At 39.2% G+C, this 17,322-nt stretch overlaps 2 protein-coding genes and 1 non-coding gene across 5 annotated transcripts; 2 read left to right on the forward strand and 1 right to left on the reverse strand.

The window, feature by feature from the left end:
* The first annotated feature begins 7,123 nt into the window (after window positions 1-7,123).
* On the forward strand, window positions 7,124-7,195 carry trnaa-ugc (transfer RNA alanine (anticodon UGC)). The gene has a single exon. It is a non-coding gene; the product is annotated as a tRNA-Ala (tRNA).
* Window positions 7,196-8,986: 1,791 nt separating this feature from the next.
* LOC146563713 (uncharacterized) lies at window positions 8,987-13,542 on the reverse strand. 2 transcript variants are annotated; one of them, XM_085290299.1, is made up of 6 exons: window positions 13,298-13,542; window positions 12,865-12,979; window positions 12,260-12,486; window positions 11,634-11,781; window positions 10,286-10,408; window positions 8,987-10,196 (listed from the first exon to the last, which is right to left on the reverse strand). In XM_085290299.1, the coding sequence occupies exons 2-6, from the start codon at window positions 12,947-12,949 to the stop codon at window positions 10,114-10,116; spliced, it is 666 nt and encodes a 221-aa protein (XP_085146425.1). In that variant the 5' UTR covers window positions 12,950-12,979; window positions 13,298-13,542; the 3' UTR covers window positions 8,987-10,113. The 2 variants fall into 2 exon arrangements, with proteins under 2 accessions (XP_085146425.1, XP_085146426.1); XM_085290300.1 differs by having other exon boundaries at window positions 12,865-12,995.
* Window positions 13,543-14,245: 703 nt separating this feature from the next.
* cd22 (cd22 molecule) lies at window positions 14,246-17,322 on the forward strand. Of its 2 annotated transcripts, none has more exons than XM_085290301.1 (7): window positions 14,246-14,391; window positions 15,556-15,906; window positions 16,003-16,224; window positions 16,313-16,585; window positions 16,772-16,853; window positions 16,954-16,987; window positions 17,092-17,322. In XM_085290301.1, the coding sequence occupies exons 1-7, from the start codon at window positions 14,352-14,354 to the stop codon at window positions 17,125-17,127; spliced, it is 1,038 nt and encodes a 345-aa protein (XP_085146427.1). In that variant the 5' UTR covers window positions 14,246-14,351; the 3' UTR covers window positions 17,128-17,322. The 2 variants fall into 2 exon arrangements, with proteins under 2 accessions (XP_085146427.1, XP_085146428.1); XM_085290302.1 differs by having other exon boundaries at window positions 15,559-15,906.

A 17,322-nucleotide genomic window follows, 5' to 3' on the forward strand; every position in this document is an offset into this window, starting at 1 on the left:
TATGTAAAGGACACTCATGCATTTCTTTTTGTGAAGGTAAGAGGTTTCTATCTGCAGGCGCTGTTTTCTTCTTCTCTGGCCTCCTATCTATATTAAAGAACATTTTAACAGCAATAAGAAACCACAGTAAAGTTTATCCTCGAACAGGTATGAAACTACTCTGAAACTACCCCAGGTCAATATAGCATACTATTGTTCTTTGACAGTGAAGCTGTTGAAAGTCTGGTTCTTTTCTTTAAATACAGGTTGTAAAAGTAAAACAAGCTCTCAAAAATAACATTTACAGTCGCAGGACATCATTACAGTTCGTACAGAACTAAGAAAGAAGGCATTTTCTGCCCCGTCTTCAAGGACTAGATTATAGAAGCTCTCTCGATGATCGATTTCACTTGCAGACTTTAAAAGACATACAAATGACCTTGTGAAATCATCACTGGGAACTAGTTCCTGTTTTTGACATGACTGTGTAAACATTAGACAATTCTTTGCTCTTTTTATGTTTTTTGTTTTTTTTATTGTTGTAATTTTAATATGTTGTCTCTCTTGTATTTGAGACATTGAGTCTCAGTGGGACTACCTAATAAATAAAGGTTAAATAAATAATGTCAACTACTTGTTTTGGAGACATAATGTTTTAAAGCATGGCATAAACCAAAATGTTTATAAAATATTTATGTTATGTGTTGATTTTTGGAGAGCAAAATTTAAATTTCAAATCTCTCAGGAGCTCTCCGAAGGCGAACAAATCCTCCTTAAAAGCACAAAAAAATAGAGGCTGTATCTAAAAGTTGTAAAAGCTATAAAACTGATCAACTGCCCCACAACTAACTCAACTCGGCCAGTGCTACTAGTTATTACTAGTCTACTACTAGTCATTTCTTTCGATATAATGGAACAAGTTAAATAGTTTCATTGTATTTGACAAAGGTCATCTTGAGAAGACACACTGAACAGTGGACACACACGTGCGCCTCTGTTATGGTGGTATTTGAGGGTGTTTTTCCATAAACAGGAGAAAGAAAGGTGTGAGGACAGGTAAGCTTACGTAATAGTTAGAAGTCAGACCTAGAAATGTGTATAATAATAATCCTTGCACATAATTATCCTTACAATGATATCATTATAATGATATCATAACAATAACAATAAAAGCCCAACAATAACAATAAAAATGATAAAGCCCTTCAAAATAAAGTCACAACATGGTTTATACGCAAACAGAAAGTCATTCAGATTTACTAGTTGGTGGCCATGTGAGAGTCCTGTGTGTTTAGACAGTTAGATTTAATCCCAGCCAGAGTAAGAAATAAAAAGTGAGGAACATAACCTGACTGGCTCCTAAACACACATCCATCATTTTCCTCATTCATCTTTTAGCCATGCTAACACTACGGGCTAAGATGAGACACTAGAATATGACAGAAACCTATCGTGGTGCGGACCGAGGTGCAGATGAGCAGCTGAATCAACACTTTGCTCCAAACTACCTCACTGTATCAACTAAAAGTTGAGGGAGAATTCTCTCCTGCTGATCTCACTCTCTCTCTCTCTTTCTTTCTCTCTCCCTCTCTGTCTGTGTGTGTGTTTTGCTGGGCTCGTCAGTCAGGTGTCACAACACACAGCAGAGTGAGTGAGGATCCCAGTCAAAGGCAATCAAATGGCAGGGTAAGCGCTGTATTACTAATGAGAGACTTGGTCCCTGTTTTATGCACCCAGACGTGGCACGTTTTATGAGTAGCAATGTTTTAGTGAAGTTGGAGAGAACTTTAGCAACATTAAGTTTAGAAATAAATGGTTAGTTTATTGGAAATGTTATGAGCAGCTTGCTTAGACTGACATGAGGGTGGAAAGTTAAAAAAAAAAAGCAAATACAAGTAGGTAGTAGCTGGTCCTGAGACAAACTGTAATCACCACCAGGGGGAAGCAAAACACAAGAGGTCGCTAAAAGAGATTTACTTCATATCAACAGGGAATTACAGTTTTTTCTGAATGCTTAAACCCTAACTGTGATTCCTGTAGCACAATCTCTAAAACTATTCAGACTTATAGCAAAACCACTCACTGAGTTTGCAAAACTAAAAGCACAAAAACTGCTTTGCACTCAGTTTGCAATTTTGTAACACACACTTTGCACAACTGTAGGCACAATTCACTGCACAACACTCAATTACCAAATTTCCAACACACTCCTAGCAAAAGTATACACATGTATGGCTATCATTAACACTAATTTGCCAACTGTCTGGCACACTTTCACATGTCAAAACTTTCTTAGATAATTAGTTCACTTTGCAATCAGCCTAAGCACTATAATACAGGTAAGCTGTGTGTGCGGAGTACAATGGAGGGAGCAGAAAGAGTGAGAAGTAGAGGAGGCCGAGGAAGAGGACGTGGAGGTGAAGAAGTAGGATGAAGAGGACGACAAGGACAAGGAGGAGCAAGAGGAAGACGAGGAGGGGGGAGAGGAAGATGAGGAGGGGGGAGAGGAAGGGTAGGAAGAGTAAGAAATAGAATTGCTGATGACATCAGAGCTACAATAGTGGACCATGTAATCAACCGTGGAATGACCCTGAGGGTAGCTGGCCAACGGGTCCAGCCTAACTCGAGCCGCTACACTGTAGCAAGCACCATAAGGACATCTTGAAATGAGAATCGGTTAGTACAGTCACTTCGCACAAAGATTTGTAGCACTGCCATATACCAATGAGAAACACACCAATACCATTGATGTAAAAATACTGAAATTGTTACTTTACAGAATTGCTAGATGACCAGATGCTGGGGGCAGAGGAAGCATGTTCACTGCAGACCAAGTAACCCATATAGTCATTATGGCGATTGCAAATAATCCTATACTTGGAAATGAACACTTGTGTTTGTTTTGATGTACTTGAAGTTTGGATCCCTCTATGCTTATGGATCTATGACAGAAGTATGAGCTCAAACTGACATAGCCTACCTTGTGCACAGAGAAAGCAAAAGCCAGATGTGTTTTGTATTCATACCATCGGTGTGCAGTTGGCGCATTGTGTGCTTAGTAGATGATGGCTTGTGTGTACTGTTTGATACGGAAACACCATTTTTACGAAGGTGTGAAGAGTTAATCTAGCTGTGTTTGCTTTTGCAAGAGAACTACAATGTTTTGATTATTGGGTGACAGGTTTTCTTATTTGTGTGAAGAGTTTTGCAAAATTAGCCAATAGTTACAAAAAATGTGCTTAAGCAATCAGAAAAAACTGTAAGTCCATGCTGAAGTGGCAAAAACTGCAGTTCAACACAGAGTCTTGTGATAAAAAGTGAAATTTTAGAGGATTCAAAAGCATATTTACTCACTGTAAAAAGGCCTTTGCATGGTTTCACCATTCATAACAAAACTGAGAAGGGTGGTTTATTTATTTATTTATTTATTATTATCATCATCATCATTAGTAGTAGTAGTAGTATGCATGTATGAGGCCACCTCTGGCTTCATTTCATGGCTCAACAGTTTTCTCTGGTATCAACTGCCTACTGTTATATGCTACTAAGTCACTCTGAGAGTAGATAGTTAAGCATACTGTAACTCAAATTTGTGTATAAAATGTGGCATGTGTAAGACTAATGCAGACATTACGCAGTGGAGTTCCATCAGGAAAAGTAAGGCAAGTAACGCTTGCCTTACTATCACATTTAGAAATAGACATTAATTAAATAATACCGAAAAAAGGGATCTCTCTCCTTTCATTTCAGACAGTGCTGTCATAAAGCTCCTTGCCTATTTACATCCATCCGTTACATTATTGCCATCTGTATGGTGTATCCATCTCCTGTTAACAATGGCTTGAACTGGGCAAGCTGAGAGGCCAGGAGCTTTTTTCTGTTTTTTTTCACATTTGCATCATCGATAAACCTCTGCCATGTTAAACAGATGTGGGGAATCATCTCTGGATGCCTTTCAGTGGTCCTCGACACTGACATAGCTTTGACAGGCATGATTTGCTCGTCTTGGTTCAGGTGTCCATTGTTCTTGTGGTGTTATCATTTGGAGGATTGAAGGTGAAAGCTTTTGCAGATTGAAGAGCTTTGCTATGGGCTCAACATGTGGTCATAAATATTTTGTACTTGTAAGTCAGTTTTGTACTTGTAAATCAGGATTTGTATGTGTAAAAAGATTTGTGTGTGCGTAAAAAAGATTTGTGTGTGGACTTAGCCAGAAAAAAACCCTGCAAGTTACAAGTACGAATTTTGACCCTGTTTTTCTTCCTTTCATCTGATTGGTCAATGTCATGTCAATCACAAATGTAACAATCCAATCAGAGAACAGATGGGTTTTCAAGAAGTCATCTAAAGTCATTTAAGGTCCTTGAATAATATATCTGTCATTAAAGGAGCCTTTGTCACTGTAGCTCAAAGCCATGTAATGCTTTCGTGTTTTAATGATGCAACTGATCTTGCCTGATCTGCACTTCTCGTTTTAAAGTATCTACAACCTCAGAGTACACCGTTGTTTTCAGAGATCATAACATATGTATATGGTATAATGTGTGTTACAATGAAAGGATTAATAAATAATATTAGCATCACACTTAGCATAGATTTGATTAGTGCATAACTCTAACGTACAGATAGAACAACCATTACTATCGCATTTGATGTTAAGCTGCCAGTTTCATTCACTATGGGGTCACTTCAATGCAGACAAAGTTTCTTCTGTCTGCGCAGTCCCTGATCATCCACGTGCTGTTTGTGTCAAACTTGGACAAAGTCCCACAGTGTTCCCAGTTGGACGGACAGTCCGGCAGCATATCTTTGGGACCTGGTTTGTCTCCATTTAACCAAAACCATTTTCCTCCCAGGAAGCGCAAGCCAATCCAAGCCTGAGAAACACAGGACAAAACTGGGAGAGTCACTCCTGGCTGTGGAAGTGTTGATATAAGAGATTTCTATTTGCAAATTAAGCCGGACACAAATACTCATTACCGAGGCTTTAGTGAAGCCTTTCCTGAAATGAATATTGATCCTTTTTTTAATTTACCCCCACCCCCTCCTTCCCCCCCCCATGCAGTTGTTTTGTACAGTATAGATTTTAAACACATTGGACATGAAAGGACATCTCCACAGCACAGCCTGCCTTAAAGCACTGAACTAGTAGAAAGAGTAAAGCCACTTGAACGTGAACTCCTCTGGTGTTTAATGCAGAATCTATGAACAAGTGATGCATTTAGAAGAACATCTATAATTCAAAACTAATAAACTCAAACCTCATCAGTGGTTGCTCTGTAGATCCTGTCTCTGACATAGTTGTACTGAGAGACATCGGTCAGGCTCAGGAGGTCGTATGTACAGCCAGCACATGATGCTTTCATCTCTCTGCAGTGAATCAAGGCGTCCTCCCATGTCTTGTTCTCATTCACCACCACCAGGTTGTCAACAAAACAAAAAGGGTTAAACTTTTCAGAGCAAGCATAGCCTACCCAGCCTCCGATAAAAGCATACAAAGAGCCACAGTCTGCAGTGAGTGGCTGTCCTGGTGCCCAGTTTCTGTAGCTAGATGCTAAACTACCCGTCCAGTTCCAGGTCTTGCCTCCCACTCGATACAGTCCAATCCAGCCCCGTTTGTCAACATCACCTGAGTTTACCTGGGTGACAGTGGCTAGGTAACCATAGTTTTCCATACAGAACTTTACAGCATCATACCAACCGAGCATAACAGTGTGATACTGGATTACATCACCTCGGGAACAGTAGACATTATTGATACTTGAACATTGTGCACTGTACCACATGAGGTCATCTCCTACAACTGCACAGTAGTCCTGCTGTGCAGAGGCCCATTTGCTGGTATGTGAGAGGTCATCACCTGAGACACCTTCACCTGTTCTGAAATCAACACAACAATCATCTCAAAATCAGCATAAACAGACATGGATATTGACATAAAGGTCATTTCAAAATTGACACTCACCTTAGATTTATAGACTTCCAGAATGAGTCATCTTCAGGATCTCTGAGCAGACCAATCCAAGTGTTTGGGATATTCCTTTGGACCAAAAATGGTATAATAACTTTCATATTTATCATGTCCAAAGTAGCCAAGTCAACATAATGTGTCTGGCAGAATAGTCTTGCTTGTGTCCAGTTCCTTTTCCCAATAAAAATTTGTGTGTCACGTTCAATGTTTCCTTGTAAGCCACAGGCAGCCGTTAGTACGAGGCAAAGTGCCAGTTCAAAGTTGCTTTTCCCCATATCTGCTCCTGTTTGGACAACAAGCCACACAGATCAGTTTTCAGAGATTGTATTTGCTGTCAGTCAGTTTATGATGTGATCCGTGGCTGCTGAACAGCAATCACCCTGCTTTTATAGCAACCAGCTATGTGATCAGTGCCACCTACACACACCTCAACATCCAGCTTACCAATAGGAACTCTGCACAATTTCAAATACAATTCAAATGGCCCTGTTGTTGTACTCTCCTGTTGTCACCTTTGACTTTGTTCTTAAAGATGCTCTCCTACTCTACTGTGACACTACATGTTTTATTTTATATTTGTTGAAATAGTTTGGGAAAACTCTTCCTTTCTCTCTAATTGGGAAACTAATTGCATCTGTTTGAGAATGTCTAATTTCTTTCTTAATAAGTGTGCAATCCAGTTAACTCCCACTACTACTAATAAGTGAGGTTTTAACAACAGCTCAATCATATTCAGTCTTGTATGGAGCTTGAAACAGAGTTAATCTTAGTTCAATCTTAACCCTGTATCCCTAGCATTACCCACTGCTAAAACCCCCACCAAATCTGGTATATATTTATACGATATTTGCATGAATGGGGGTCTTTGCTTCTTTCAAGCAGTTACAAAGGAAATAGGGATTGCAAAGTAACATCTTATCCCTGCTACCTGCAGGTAACGTCAGGTATAAATTAATTTTGAGACTATAATAGAGAGTAGCATGTAGAAAAATATGTTAAAATCCCACCTGACGCTCTCTTGTCTGCAGGCGCCTCCTCTTCTGCTAAGCGGGAAAATTACTTTGGAGAATGTATTCCAGACGACATTTGGGAGAACTGCCTTGAAAACATACAAGAACGCTTTCCATTGTCTTATTCAGTTTAAATTCATTCCCAGGCTTCATTATATTGTCAGGGGATGTAGCTCAGTGGTAAAGCACATGCTTTGCATGTCTGAGGTCCTGGGTTCAATCCCCAGCATCTCCAGGTTTTTATACCATCAAGCTTCTGAGCTACAGCTCAAAACTTCTACTGAATTTCCTGGAGGAATCCACCCGAGGGATTAATAAAGTTTCATCTAATGTAATCTACTCCGAGTTGCTGTATAATATGTATCGAAATGTGTCCAGAGTTTTTGACTATCCCACAAAATCCAGCTTTTTTTGGCTGAGATATGTACCCCAATGTATGCGGTCACTAAGAAACTGTTTAGACCAGAACCTTTTTTTTGCTCACTCATGGTGTTTCTGAGACTTTCAGAAACGTTTTCTGTCATATTGTCTTTTAGCAGGCAATAAATAAATAGATAATAAATAGACTGCCCACTCAACCTGACAAATACACTCCATCTAAAAAAGATAAGACACGCTGGGGATGACAAGAGATGTACCTGGAAAGACTGCTGAGTGAGTGAGATTCTACATTGGACTTATTTGTGGATGTGAGAAGGATTTTTATTTTCTTTCTTTTCTGCCTCCACATCAATCTTTCCCTAAAGTTTTCATAAAATGTAGGTGTGTTTAACAAAGGATCAGACGTTTCTTTCTACTAGAAAAACCATGACAGTAAAAGTGGCCTGATCTCATTTGCTCCTTATGTAAGAAAATGGGAATCGTAAAAAAACAAATTTTAAGTAAGCACATAAAGTGGACCCAAATGCAGCCATGTGTGGTGGAGTAAAAGGCTCTGATGCTCTGTGTTTTAAAGCCCCAAAGAGATTTTCTACATTCAAATCCAGCCAGTCTCTGGGCTTAGTTGGCAAATTAAGGTTAGGTAAATGTCTGAATTTGAATCTTATTCAATATGACAGGCTACTGACCTCTGTCTCTTTCACGAGTCTTAGTTATTGGTCCAAATGACTGAAGTGCAGAAGAAGATGATGAAATGATAAAAGAAGATATCAGCAGAAGGCAAAAGAGCAAAGGACTTTCAAACTGGATCTGTTAAAATAAAACCTTTGGTATGGTCGGCCGTTCTGAAATATTTAACTGACTCAGGATAATGAGCCAAACATGTGAAGGGAAAATCCATCAGTTATCATCATAAAGCTTCATAATTCATAATGTGGATCAGCTGTGGACTGCCTTTCTTAATTTTGAATATAAACAGAGAAGAGAAGAGAGTACAGTCTAATACTCTAAAACCATCTGCATTGTTGATATAAAAGTTCACTTTAACTAGAACCAAGACTGCAAATGAAAGTGATGTGCAGTTATAGGTAGAAAAATCAGATTTTATACAACAATTTGTATTTGTTGTATAAAAATGTGGAATTTTTCATAGATTCAACTAAAGAAATGGGAGCAGATGTTGCGCCGGATATTGTGATGTCTAATCGCATTACTGACTCGTGGTTGCAGGGACAATTCATCCAGGTGTCTTGTTCTAAAGTGAATACAAGAAGGTCTGACCAGCACAACATTATAGAAGGAAAAAAAATCTGATGGTAAACTTCCTACAGACTACAGAAGAAAATCAAGCCTACATCTACAACAAATGTCATAGACATAGACATCCAGATATCTCATTAAACACAACGAAAGGCCGTATCAAACGTAGTTTTTTATCTAACTTATCTTCTTAGGCTTTTCTGGGCCTGGATTCTACAAAAAACATGGTCATAGAATGATTTTTTGATATATTGATTAGGAGTTAGAGCACCTAACCTGCTCCTCTAATAACTAATGACCCAAGATTACATAGTGACCCACAGAGCGAATCAAACAGCTCAATATGGAGAAAAAAAATCAGTAAGGGCTGGATTAAAGTGCACTCAGCTTTTATTTTTAACATCAGTGTGTCTCATGAAAAGTGTGAGCAGCTGCAGCAAGATATATGTAAAGAAACATACAAATATATTTAATATATGAAAAAATTAAAGTAGAATGCATAGACAGCAAATAACCACATACACACAAAGCATAAAGAGTGATACACCCTGAGCTGTAAAAACTTAAAGCAACTCTGCTCTGTGCTGTCTTTATGGAAAAAGCAACATATAAATATAGATGCTCACTTCATTCAATAAACTCCAGTACATCAACATCTACAGTGTACTTTTAATTTATTAGCATATGCAAATTATGTTGACTAAGAGTTTTTATTCACAGTCATTCTTTGATGATCAGCTTTTCCTCAGAGTAAGTGCTTCCCTCAAGTGGACAAACTGACCTACTGTTAAAAGCACATGTAGTTCCTGCATTAGTGAGCAGCCCATTGTCAGGCTGAAAGCCTTCAAAAGCAGGCATAAATGGAGCAGAGAGAGAAAAATGTCAGTGCCATGTAGTAAAACATGGCACCGACTGGCTACAATGCACCGTCATTTCTTTCCTTTTCCTTCCACCTGGAGCTGAGATGAAAACATGTTTACAGATTCAAAATCATCAAGTGATACTAAATTACTTGTAATCACAATTTCAAGTTTAAGTGGCCTAAATCACATCGTCCTTTCAATAAGTAATCAGAATTGGTACAGGTGATTTTTGCGTCGTTGCACTGCATAAATGTGGAATTATAATATTTCCAAAATAAAACAGCTATAAAATACCAGTGTTGTTTTTCAAGCTAAGAGAACGACTTATTTAGATGTAAATGAGCTCATTGCTCTTTGTCTGCCTGATTTTTCTTTTCTCTACACACATACATACACTAATTTTAAGTAAGTAAGCAAGATTTATTTGGCTTGTGGTCACGAATAATTTAAAGCGTGAGAAGAAATTATTCAAAGCATCTAAATTGAACAGATCAAAGTGTAGGAACAGATTGTCTCGTCATATCTATGAGCACTTTCAGTAAAAGTATTGATTTTAAACATTTGCAACAGCATTATCTCCAGACCTTGGCTCAGTCCAGCTCTCACTTTAGCTAGCCTGGTAACAAAATAGAAACAGTTTGTGTATCTATTTTCAGTCTGTCACATCCTGACTTGATTTCTTCTTTTGTTCCGTTGATACAATAGTGATCATATCATCTTCGGTTTCTTCCCCACCTAAAAGCACAGACACATTGTATATTAATTGTCAGTCTATTTATTCTTCTCAGTCATTTCTTGTGCTAATAAATTTATCCATCACTCACCGAAGCATTCCTGGAAGGACTCAGATTTGACCAGGAAGGTGTATAACAAAGCTGCCACTAACAGGACGCCAAAGAATCCTCCAAGAATACAGCCAATGAGAAGGACATTGGTTGCACCAGTATCTAGGCATAAAGTAAAAATAAAAACAACATGAGTGCAAAACAGGACACCGCCATGTAAAGGAAACTTTACATGCTGTCTCAACTACACAGGCTTTTCGTGGTCTCTGCAGATTGAGCCAGCCTTGTTGCATCGTGTTTAAGAGAGGTCTCACCTTTCAGAGGGTATCATTCTTTTTCTCCTTATCAGAGGAGAAAAAGATCACTATATCTAAGATTATAACTGTATCTGGATCCTATGTATCCAAGTCATGCCATGAACAGATATGATGAAGAAGGCTTTCAGTTTTAAGGCATTCCTCAGAGATGAGCACCTCCCTGTAGTTTGTGTGCTTAGAAATGTCCAAAAATCTCAATGCCCATATATGGATGAGCTGGATGATGTAACCAGAGCAGCCCTAGTCTCGGCAAAGTAAATACATTAGAAATTAGACTTGCACCTGATTATGTACTGTGTGTGTGTGTGTATTTAACTGAAAAGGCTGAAAAGACGCATTGCTTATTACACTTTCAGTTTGTCATAAGGTGCGTCCTGCTTCGAGGTAGGTAAAACTATATGCTCTCTATCTCCTCTTTTCTGCCTCACTCAGTCCTCTACTTCCTGGAGAGATTGAAAATGAACACTGACAAAAAAACAAACAAACCACTCAATAAAAAGCTAAAGGGTTAAAATGACTGCACATTAATGAAATGCTGCCAAATTGAAGTTAAGAATCTCATATTGAAGAAACAATTTGAGTTTTAGTGGTTTATCTGCAAAAAAATGATCACTTAAACTTGTTGCCATAAGATGTAAAAGCTGCAATGCCCATTGTCTGTGGAAAGTCACTAAGCTCAGGGTGTCCTCTTGACAGTACAGCAGGACTCCATAGACTGCAAACATTTTGTTGGGAACAGTGGTCTCAGACTTAGTGTCCCCCACAGAGAATTGACAGGTCTTAGTGTGTAATGTTGAGGTCCTACAATTAAGAGAGAAAACCCAAAAGTCAGATGATCCCCTCTGAGAAAGAACTAGGAGATGATGTTCTTTCTCCTTTTAACCCCCTTTTAATGGTAAGAAACTACGGGAAACGCTCAAAGTGGGGCAACCATCTGATTAAACTGCAACTACTGAAAGGTACAAATAAAGCGACTTGGACCTGAACCCAAGAGACTACTGGATTGAATTAAACTGAAGACATGCAACGTTAGGCAATGCACTTAGTTTTACTGTATTTCAATACGTCACCATAAACATGCAGGACGGCAGAGAGCGCTCTCGGGTTGCTCAGCTGCTGACAAACTACTCTTGTGCCGTTGTGGGGCAAGGCAGTTCCCAGGAGGGTCCACGTAGCCAGCGACTCTCCATTCTTCATTTCACAACGTCCATAGACAGCCTGAGGATGGAGAAAGAGGAGAGAAAGGAGACTGAATAAGGGATTCAAAAGTGCTTCAAAAGAAGACGTTTTCATAGGGTGATTGATGGTGGTCAATTTACAATGTCAACACAATCTTAACACACGTAAGACGATGATACTATAAAATGATCCTGGGTCGTTTGATGGGGATGAGTTGAAAATGCACCATAGTGCAAACATGTTAAACTCATGATTGAATGTCCTTATAATGACCACTTACAATGAAAAAAATGAATATGCAGACACGCTTAGAATATATAAATCCACGGCACAGTGAGGGCTGCTGTAACCTTATTGTAAATGTGACTTTGGTTTCCTAGAAAAGCTTTGTCATATTTGTTCCTCAATGTGCACATCCTGTTTCTGCTTCTTCAGAAAGACTCCCTGTAATCTAATAGCAGCTGTTTCCTGTCAGAAAACAACAGTCACATGGTCACTCCCCCCTCCCCTCCCTCACCTGGGGGATGTCTTCCACGTGGCCACCGGGGCAGGTGAGGCTGTAGTTGTGATTACTCCCATACAAGGTAAACGTGAGGTTCGGATGCGCTTCGGGCACGCCACAGTGAAACACTGCAGGCTCTCCCACACCCACTGAGATGTTAGATGGCTGTGTGCTGTACTTGAGAGCACCGGTGCTTGGAGCTTTGGTGGTGGTGCTAGCAGTACTCAAAGTTGTGTTTTGAGCTGGAGCAGTGATTGGGTGATCAATGCATGCGCGTGAGAGAGAGAGAGAAGGAAGAAAAATGATCAGGTAAAAAGTAAAAAGTTGCAATTTAACAAATGCACTGCTAACCCAAATATATCAGCAATTTATATTTGGTAAAACTAAAGAGTACAAAAATTCTTATAGAAAGTAAATAACATCAAAGTTATTTCACAAAATAAATACAAAACAAATATCCAAATACAGAGTCACACCTCCTCTCCTAAATGTATATCTAGCCTAATGACTGGAATGAAATGGATGGAAAGATTTGCGACGATGGAATGAGGAAGCGTGAGAGAGGAATGTCTCAGTGACTGCAAAGTATATTTTGGAAGTCATGGATGTGGTTGGTTTACCTGAGGAAGGTGTGCTGATCTGGAGCACAGTCAGAAACAAGCACATCAGAGGAAGCGCCCTTCTGCTCCTCATTTCTCCGTCCATATTTTCTTCACTATAGTTCCAGTTAGTAACCTGCAAACAACAAAAACTTCATAAACCATAAAAGAAGTTCAGTGAATGCAAAACCAGGTTATACGGGTGCCTGTGTGCGGGAGTGTGTAGATAACCAGTTATTTATGCAACCATTCTTTTCATGGGTGTAGTGCAGCAGTAGATGAACACTGTTCTAGAATTAGATATAGCAAACTGAGAGTGTTGACAACAACATAGTTTTAAAAATACTATAAATTAAACATACACGCAATCTAACATGCTGCTCTATGTCACCTGAGCAAATGACTTACTTTTTTCATTTTAGAAAACATATGAATTTCAAATGAAATTACTTACACTGAGCACAAAACGAACTGGAATTTCCCAACCAGCTCTACAGAAAGCTTCCTTATTTGAAGATTGTTTGACGGTGCCTCTTTAAAAAGAAAATCCTATTTATTGCACAGATGTGGTGGAGACCGGCCGCTGTGACGAACATCTGCGCCCACTGTCCATAACAGTGTCACTGTCCTCACACTTCTTACCCTTCGCTGCTTCACTTCTTTCTGCCTATCTCCATCCGCTCGCTTCAGAAGTTCAGGACAACAGGGCGCTTTTAGGAATGTGGAGAACTTCCTTATGTGCAAGCTGGATTGATGAAAACAAGTAACAAACAGGTTATGCAGGCCCAGCCTGAACCGATTATAGCTGGGTCAGACGTCAGGTTCGCGCACGCGCACACACACACAAACAAATGTCTTAAACCTGTCTTCTTTGTTCACCCTTCAATCAGTGATGCTTCTCTTTGAATGGTTTAAAAAAGGCACAAGGGACAAAGTTCATGGTAAATGATCGTGACCTGCCAGAAATGCCTTCCTTCTGTTAGAGGGTTTTCTTCATTTTTACATTTTGGTGTTTGGCTGGATGGAAAAAATAATCGAGGGGCATTTGTTTTCAAAGTTGTCATATTTTCATTACGAAGTGAGAGTAATAACAGAAATGGAAGTTGAACTAGTGAAACACAAGTTCCCCATCTGCCAGCTTATAAAAAAAATCTTGAAAAAAGTGAATAATAAGTTACAAATAAATGAATATTTGCTGTAATTTATTTATGAATGGGTTTCACAAATGTTATTAAATTAGTTTAAGGCCAAAATAAAACCATTCTGTCTTCTGTTTTGTTGTTTTTTCACCTGACTTTAAATTGTCACATTTTTGGCAATGAGTCATAACGGAGGATGGGTGAGAGACCGCTGAGCCCTCCCACTGTCTGAATCTCAAGTTCATGCAGAGGTCTCAATGCAACTCTACAGAGCAGAATGCAGAAATGTGTAGCTGGCGTCTACTGTATCAGCTACAGTAGACGCCAAGACTTCAAAGCTGTGTGGAAATATTGCGCATTGATGTGGAGATGATGATCGCAGTGCTGCTGCTCCTGACTGTGAAGTCAGGTAAGAAGATTATTTATCAATTGAGTTTTAAGATAACATAAAAGCTTGGAATGGAATAAAACTTCTTTTGATTGCAATTCTAGACTTTTTTTTTAAGTATACTTAGTAATTATCTGTTATGTCTACACTGCATGGGGCTGCTTTTACTTTGTAAGAGCCAAAGAGTGAATGTGGAACATGAGGATAGAAAATAACACAGTTGTTAAGATGACTGTACCTGCTGAAGCAATGATGCATCAAACAGGAATAAATAAAAAGATGAGACAATGAGTAGAGGGATTATATTATTCTGAAAGCAGGTACTTTCCAAGATTCAAATTTTTACAACCAACCATCTTTTTTTCTTCAAAGTTTCACTTTGATGTTTTGGACTTTCAGTTGCTAATGTGTAGCAGTGGAAGACTTAAATGCTGAAACAGTTAAAATGCTGTTTAACTGTTTCAGGATGTGTGATTTTCAGCGACTGCAGACACTCAAATACAAAAAAGTACTCAGTGGGATTTTCCTCTTTGAAAGTTAAAAGGCAACAAATGAGCAAGAAAAAACATTGATGAGGATGAGAACAGCAATATTATTCTCCTTAAATTTTATCGGAACCGATTGTAATCCATCAAATATGAAAAGCTTGGTAGAGAGCTGCCAGAAGAATATTATCTGATAGCAATTAGACAGTCACGTCACAAAAAAGAAACACACCCAACCTCTACTTGCTCTCTTAAAGGAACCTACTTACTTTCCTATTCTGTACCCAAAACACGTACCCAGTTTTCACTGTGGCAGTTCACATGCACATTTGAAAGTATTTGCATTACACGCACTGCTGGCAATCATGTAATCGGGTAATTTCCCCTGATTAACTGACTGTTTTAGTATCTGTCAGGTCAATGTTTGGTTATTTGTTTCATTCTGAAAAGCCAAACCAAAATGATGACAACAAAAAGCTGCAGTTAGTGGAGGCCGAATAAGAGTGAACAGCAGAGTGATCTTCACCTTCTTGTTGTTGCCTTGTTTTGACAACTTCACTTCCTCATTTTTTTGTAAGAAGTAAAAAACACACTGTTCAGCGGTTTACTTCAATTTCCCCTTTACGTCTTGTCTTTGAATTCTCCATAATAATAAAAGAAACTAACAAAATATGTTCTGTCGTGTTTCATCACCTGTCAGCAGGAACTGTGAGTGCTGCTCGGTCAGTGACATTTGAAAACCCAGATCTTTGTGCTATAAAGGGATCATCTGTGACTTTTAGGTGCGTATACAACTACACAGCTGGGGAAACTGTTAGAACGACTGGATGGTACAAGGGACGTTTGGAAAATGGTGTCTGGAAACGAGTTGAGCTTTCAGTCGACCTTCTGTCGTATCGCCATCGTTATGAATATCTTGGCGACCAGCAGCACAACTGCAGCCTGAAAGTTCGTGACCTGCAGGTTAATGACACTGGATATTACTACTTCCACTTTGGCACGGATACGATAGGAATGCGTAGCAAAACTTCTGTGCATCTGACCGTCTCAGGTAAAGTGATTTTACATTAAACCTGCTCTCCAGACTTAATGTTTCCAGCCTCTTGTTCTTTTTAAAAAAAAAAACATTTAACTGACCCACATCCAGAGATGAGAGCCACAGTGCAGCCGGAGAGAGTGAGAGCTGGAGAAAAGGTGACTCTTGAATGTGTGACATCGTGCCAACTTGGAAGCACACTCTGGTTCAAAGATGGACATCCAATGACAAAAACATTGTTGTGGGCGCAGGCAGAAGACACTGGGAAATATTCATGTACTGTCAAGGGGTATGAGTCAGTGCAATCACACCCTGCTGCTCTGGATGTTCAGTGTAAGTAGATGAAGATAATATTGATTCTTGCAAGCTGAGTTTTTACTCATACAACACAAAGTGCAACCAGTGACTTTGTTTAATGCAGATTCTCCACTGAACGTGTCTGCTGAGGTGAGTCAGGCTGGCCTCCTGTCAGTGGGCAGCAATGTGAATCTTACCTGCAACAGCGCTGCTAACCCTGAAGCAGATAGTTACACCTGGTACAGCTCCAGCTCCAGGCTTCAGGTGGCCTCGGGCCGGGTGCTGTCTCTTCCCTCTTTGGAGGTGTCCCACAGTGGAGTCTATCTCTGCCAGGCCGGGAACAGTCTCGGAGAAAGCAACTCGACGGCGGTCCTGCTGGAAGTGGAAGAAACAAAGAGTGAGTCTGTCAGGCGAGTGGGCATAACCTATTGTTCAAATGATGCAAATTATTAGTAGATATTTCATAAAATTGTTAAGAAATCCAATCTAGTGGCTCAAAAAAATTTGCATTTATTTTTACATTTTTGCAGAGGAAACTATGCAGGCTTGGTCATTTGTCATTTTCTCCTACTTTTCTTAACAGTTGATCGTGTTATCCTCCTTTTTGGTATTGGAGTCAAAGTGGTTTTGATGCTTTTCCTTACACTGATTATTATCTGGGTTCGGTAAGTGAATCATACCAACTACTCCTAATTTAGTAGCAGTTGGATGATTTTGAATGTTTTTGTGCTGTGTTTGCAAACGTCTCTCGTTTCCTTGTTAAAGGAAGGGGTGGTGTAATCCTGCTGGGGACAGTAAGGTGAGAAGGATGACACGTTGGACTCGGGTCTGTTTGAAATATTGATTCAAACTGATTATAACCGTCTCTCACAAAATGTCTAATGCTGTCCTTTTATGTTTCAGATGGACAGCAATGATTATGAAAATATGACAATGTGAAATGGGTAAAAATAACCCAGAAAACAAGAATCCACACATACTATTATCATTTGCTAAATGTTGTCAGTACAAAAGCAGCAGGCTTTAAAGCAAGTTTTAGAGATAGGAAACATTTTATGAAAGTTTGACCTTATTCAACCTTGAAGAAGAGATCAGAGGTCTAAAGTAACATGATATTTAGAATATCCATATACA

This window comes from Mchenga conophoros, linkage group LG11 (assembly GCF_057382185.1).
Source record: "Mchenga conophoros isolate Kocher_MC1m ecotype Shallow Benthic linkage group LG11, M_conophoros_male_GT1.1, whole genome shotgun sequence".
Lineage (NCBI taxonomy): Eukaryota > Metazoa > Chordata > Actinopteri > Cichliformes > Cichlidae > Mchenga > Mchenga conophoros.

What these genes read in the sequence shown, in the direction of transcription:
- LOC146563713 (XM_085290299.1), bottom strand. Translation starts at nt 12,949, where the DNA reads ATGGACGGAGAAATGAGGAGCAGAAGGGCGCTTCCTCTGATGTGCTTG. An exon ending in GATCAGCACACCTTCCTCAG is followed by an intron (nt 12,487 to 12,864) that starts GTAAACCAACCA and finishes TCACTGCTCCAG; the next exon opens with CTCAAAACACAACTTTGAGT. An exon ending in GTCCTTCCAGGAATGCTTCG is followed by an intron (nt 10,197 to 10,285) that starts GTGAGTGATGGA and finishes CTGTGCTTTTAG; the next exon opens with GTGGGGAAGAAACCGAAGAT.
- cd22 (XM_085290301.1), top strand. Translation starts at nt 14,352, where the DNA reads ATGATGATCGCAGTGCTGCTGCTCCTGACTGTGAAGTCAG. An exon ending in TGTGCATCTGACCGTCTCAG is followed by an intron (nt 15,907 to 16,002) that starts GTAAAGTGATTT and finishes ACCCACATCCAG; the next exon opens with AGATGAGAGCCACAGTGCAG. An exon ending in TGCTGCTCTGGATGTTCAGT is followed by an intron (nt 16,225 to 16,312) that starts GTAAGTAGATGA and finishes TGTTTAATGCAG; the next exon opens with ATTCTCCACTGAACGTGTCT.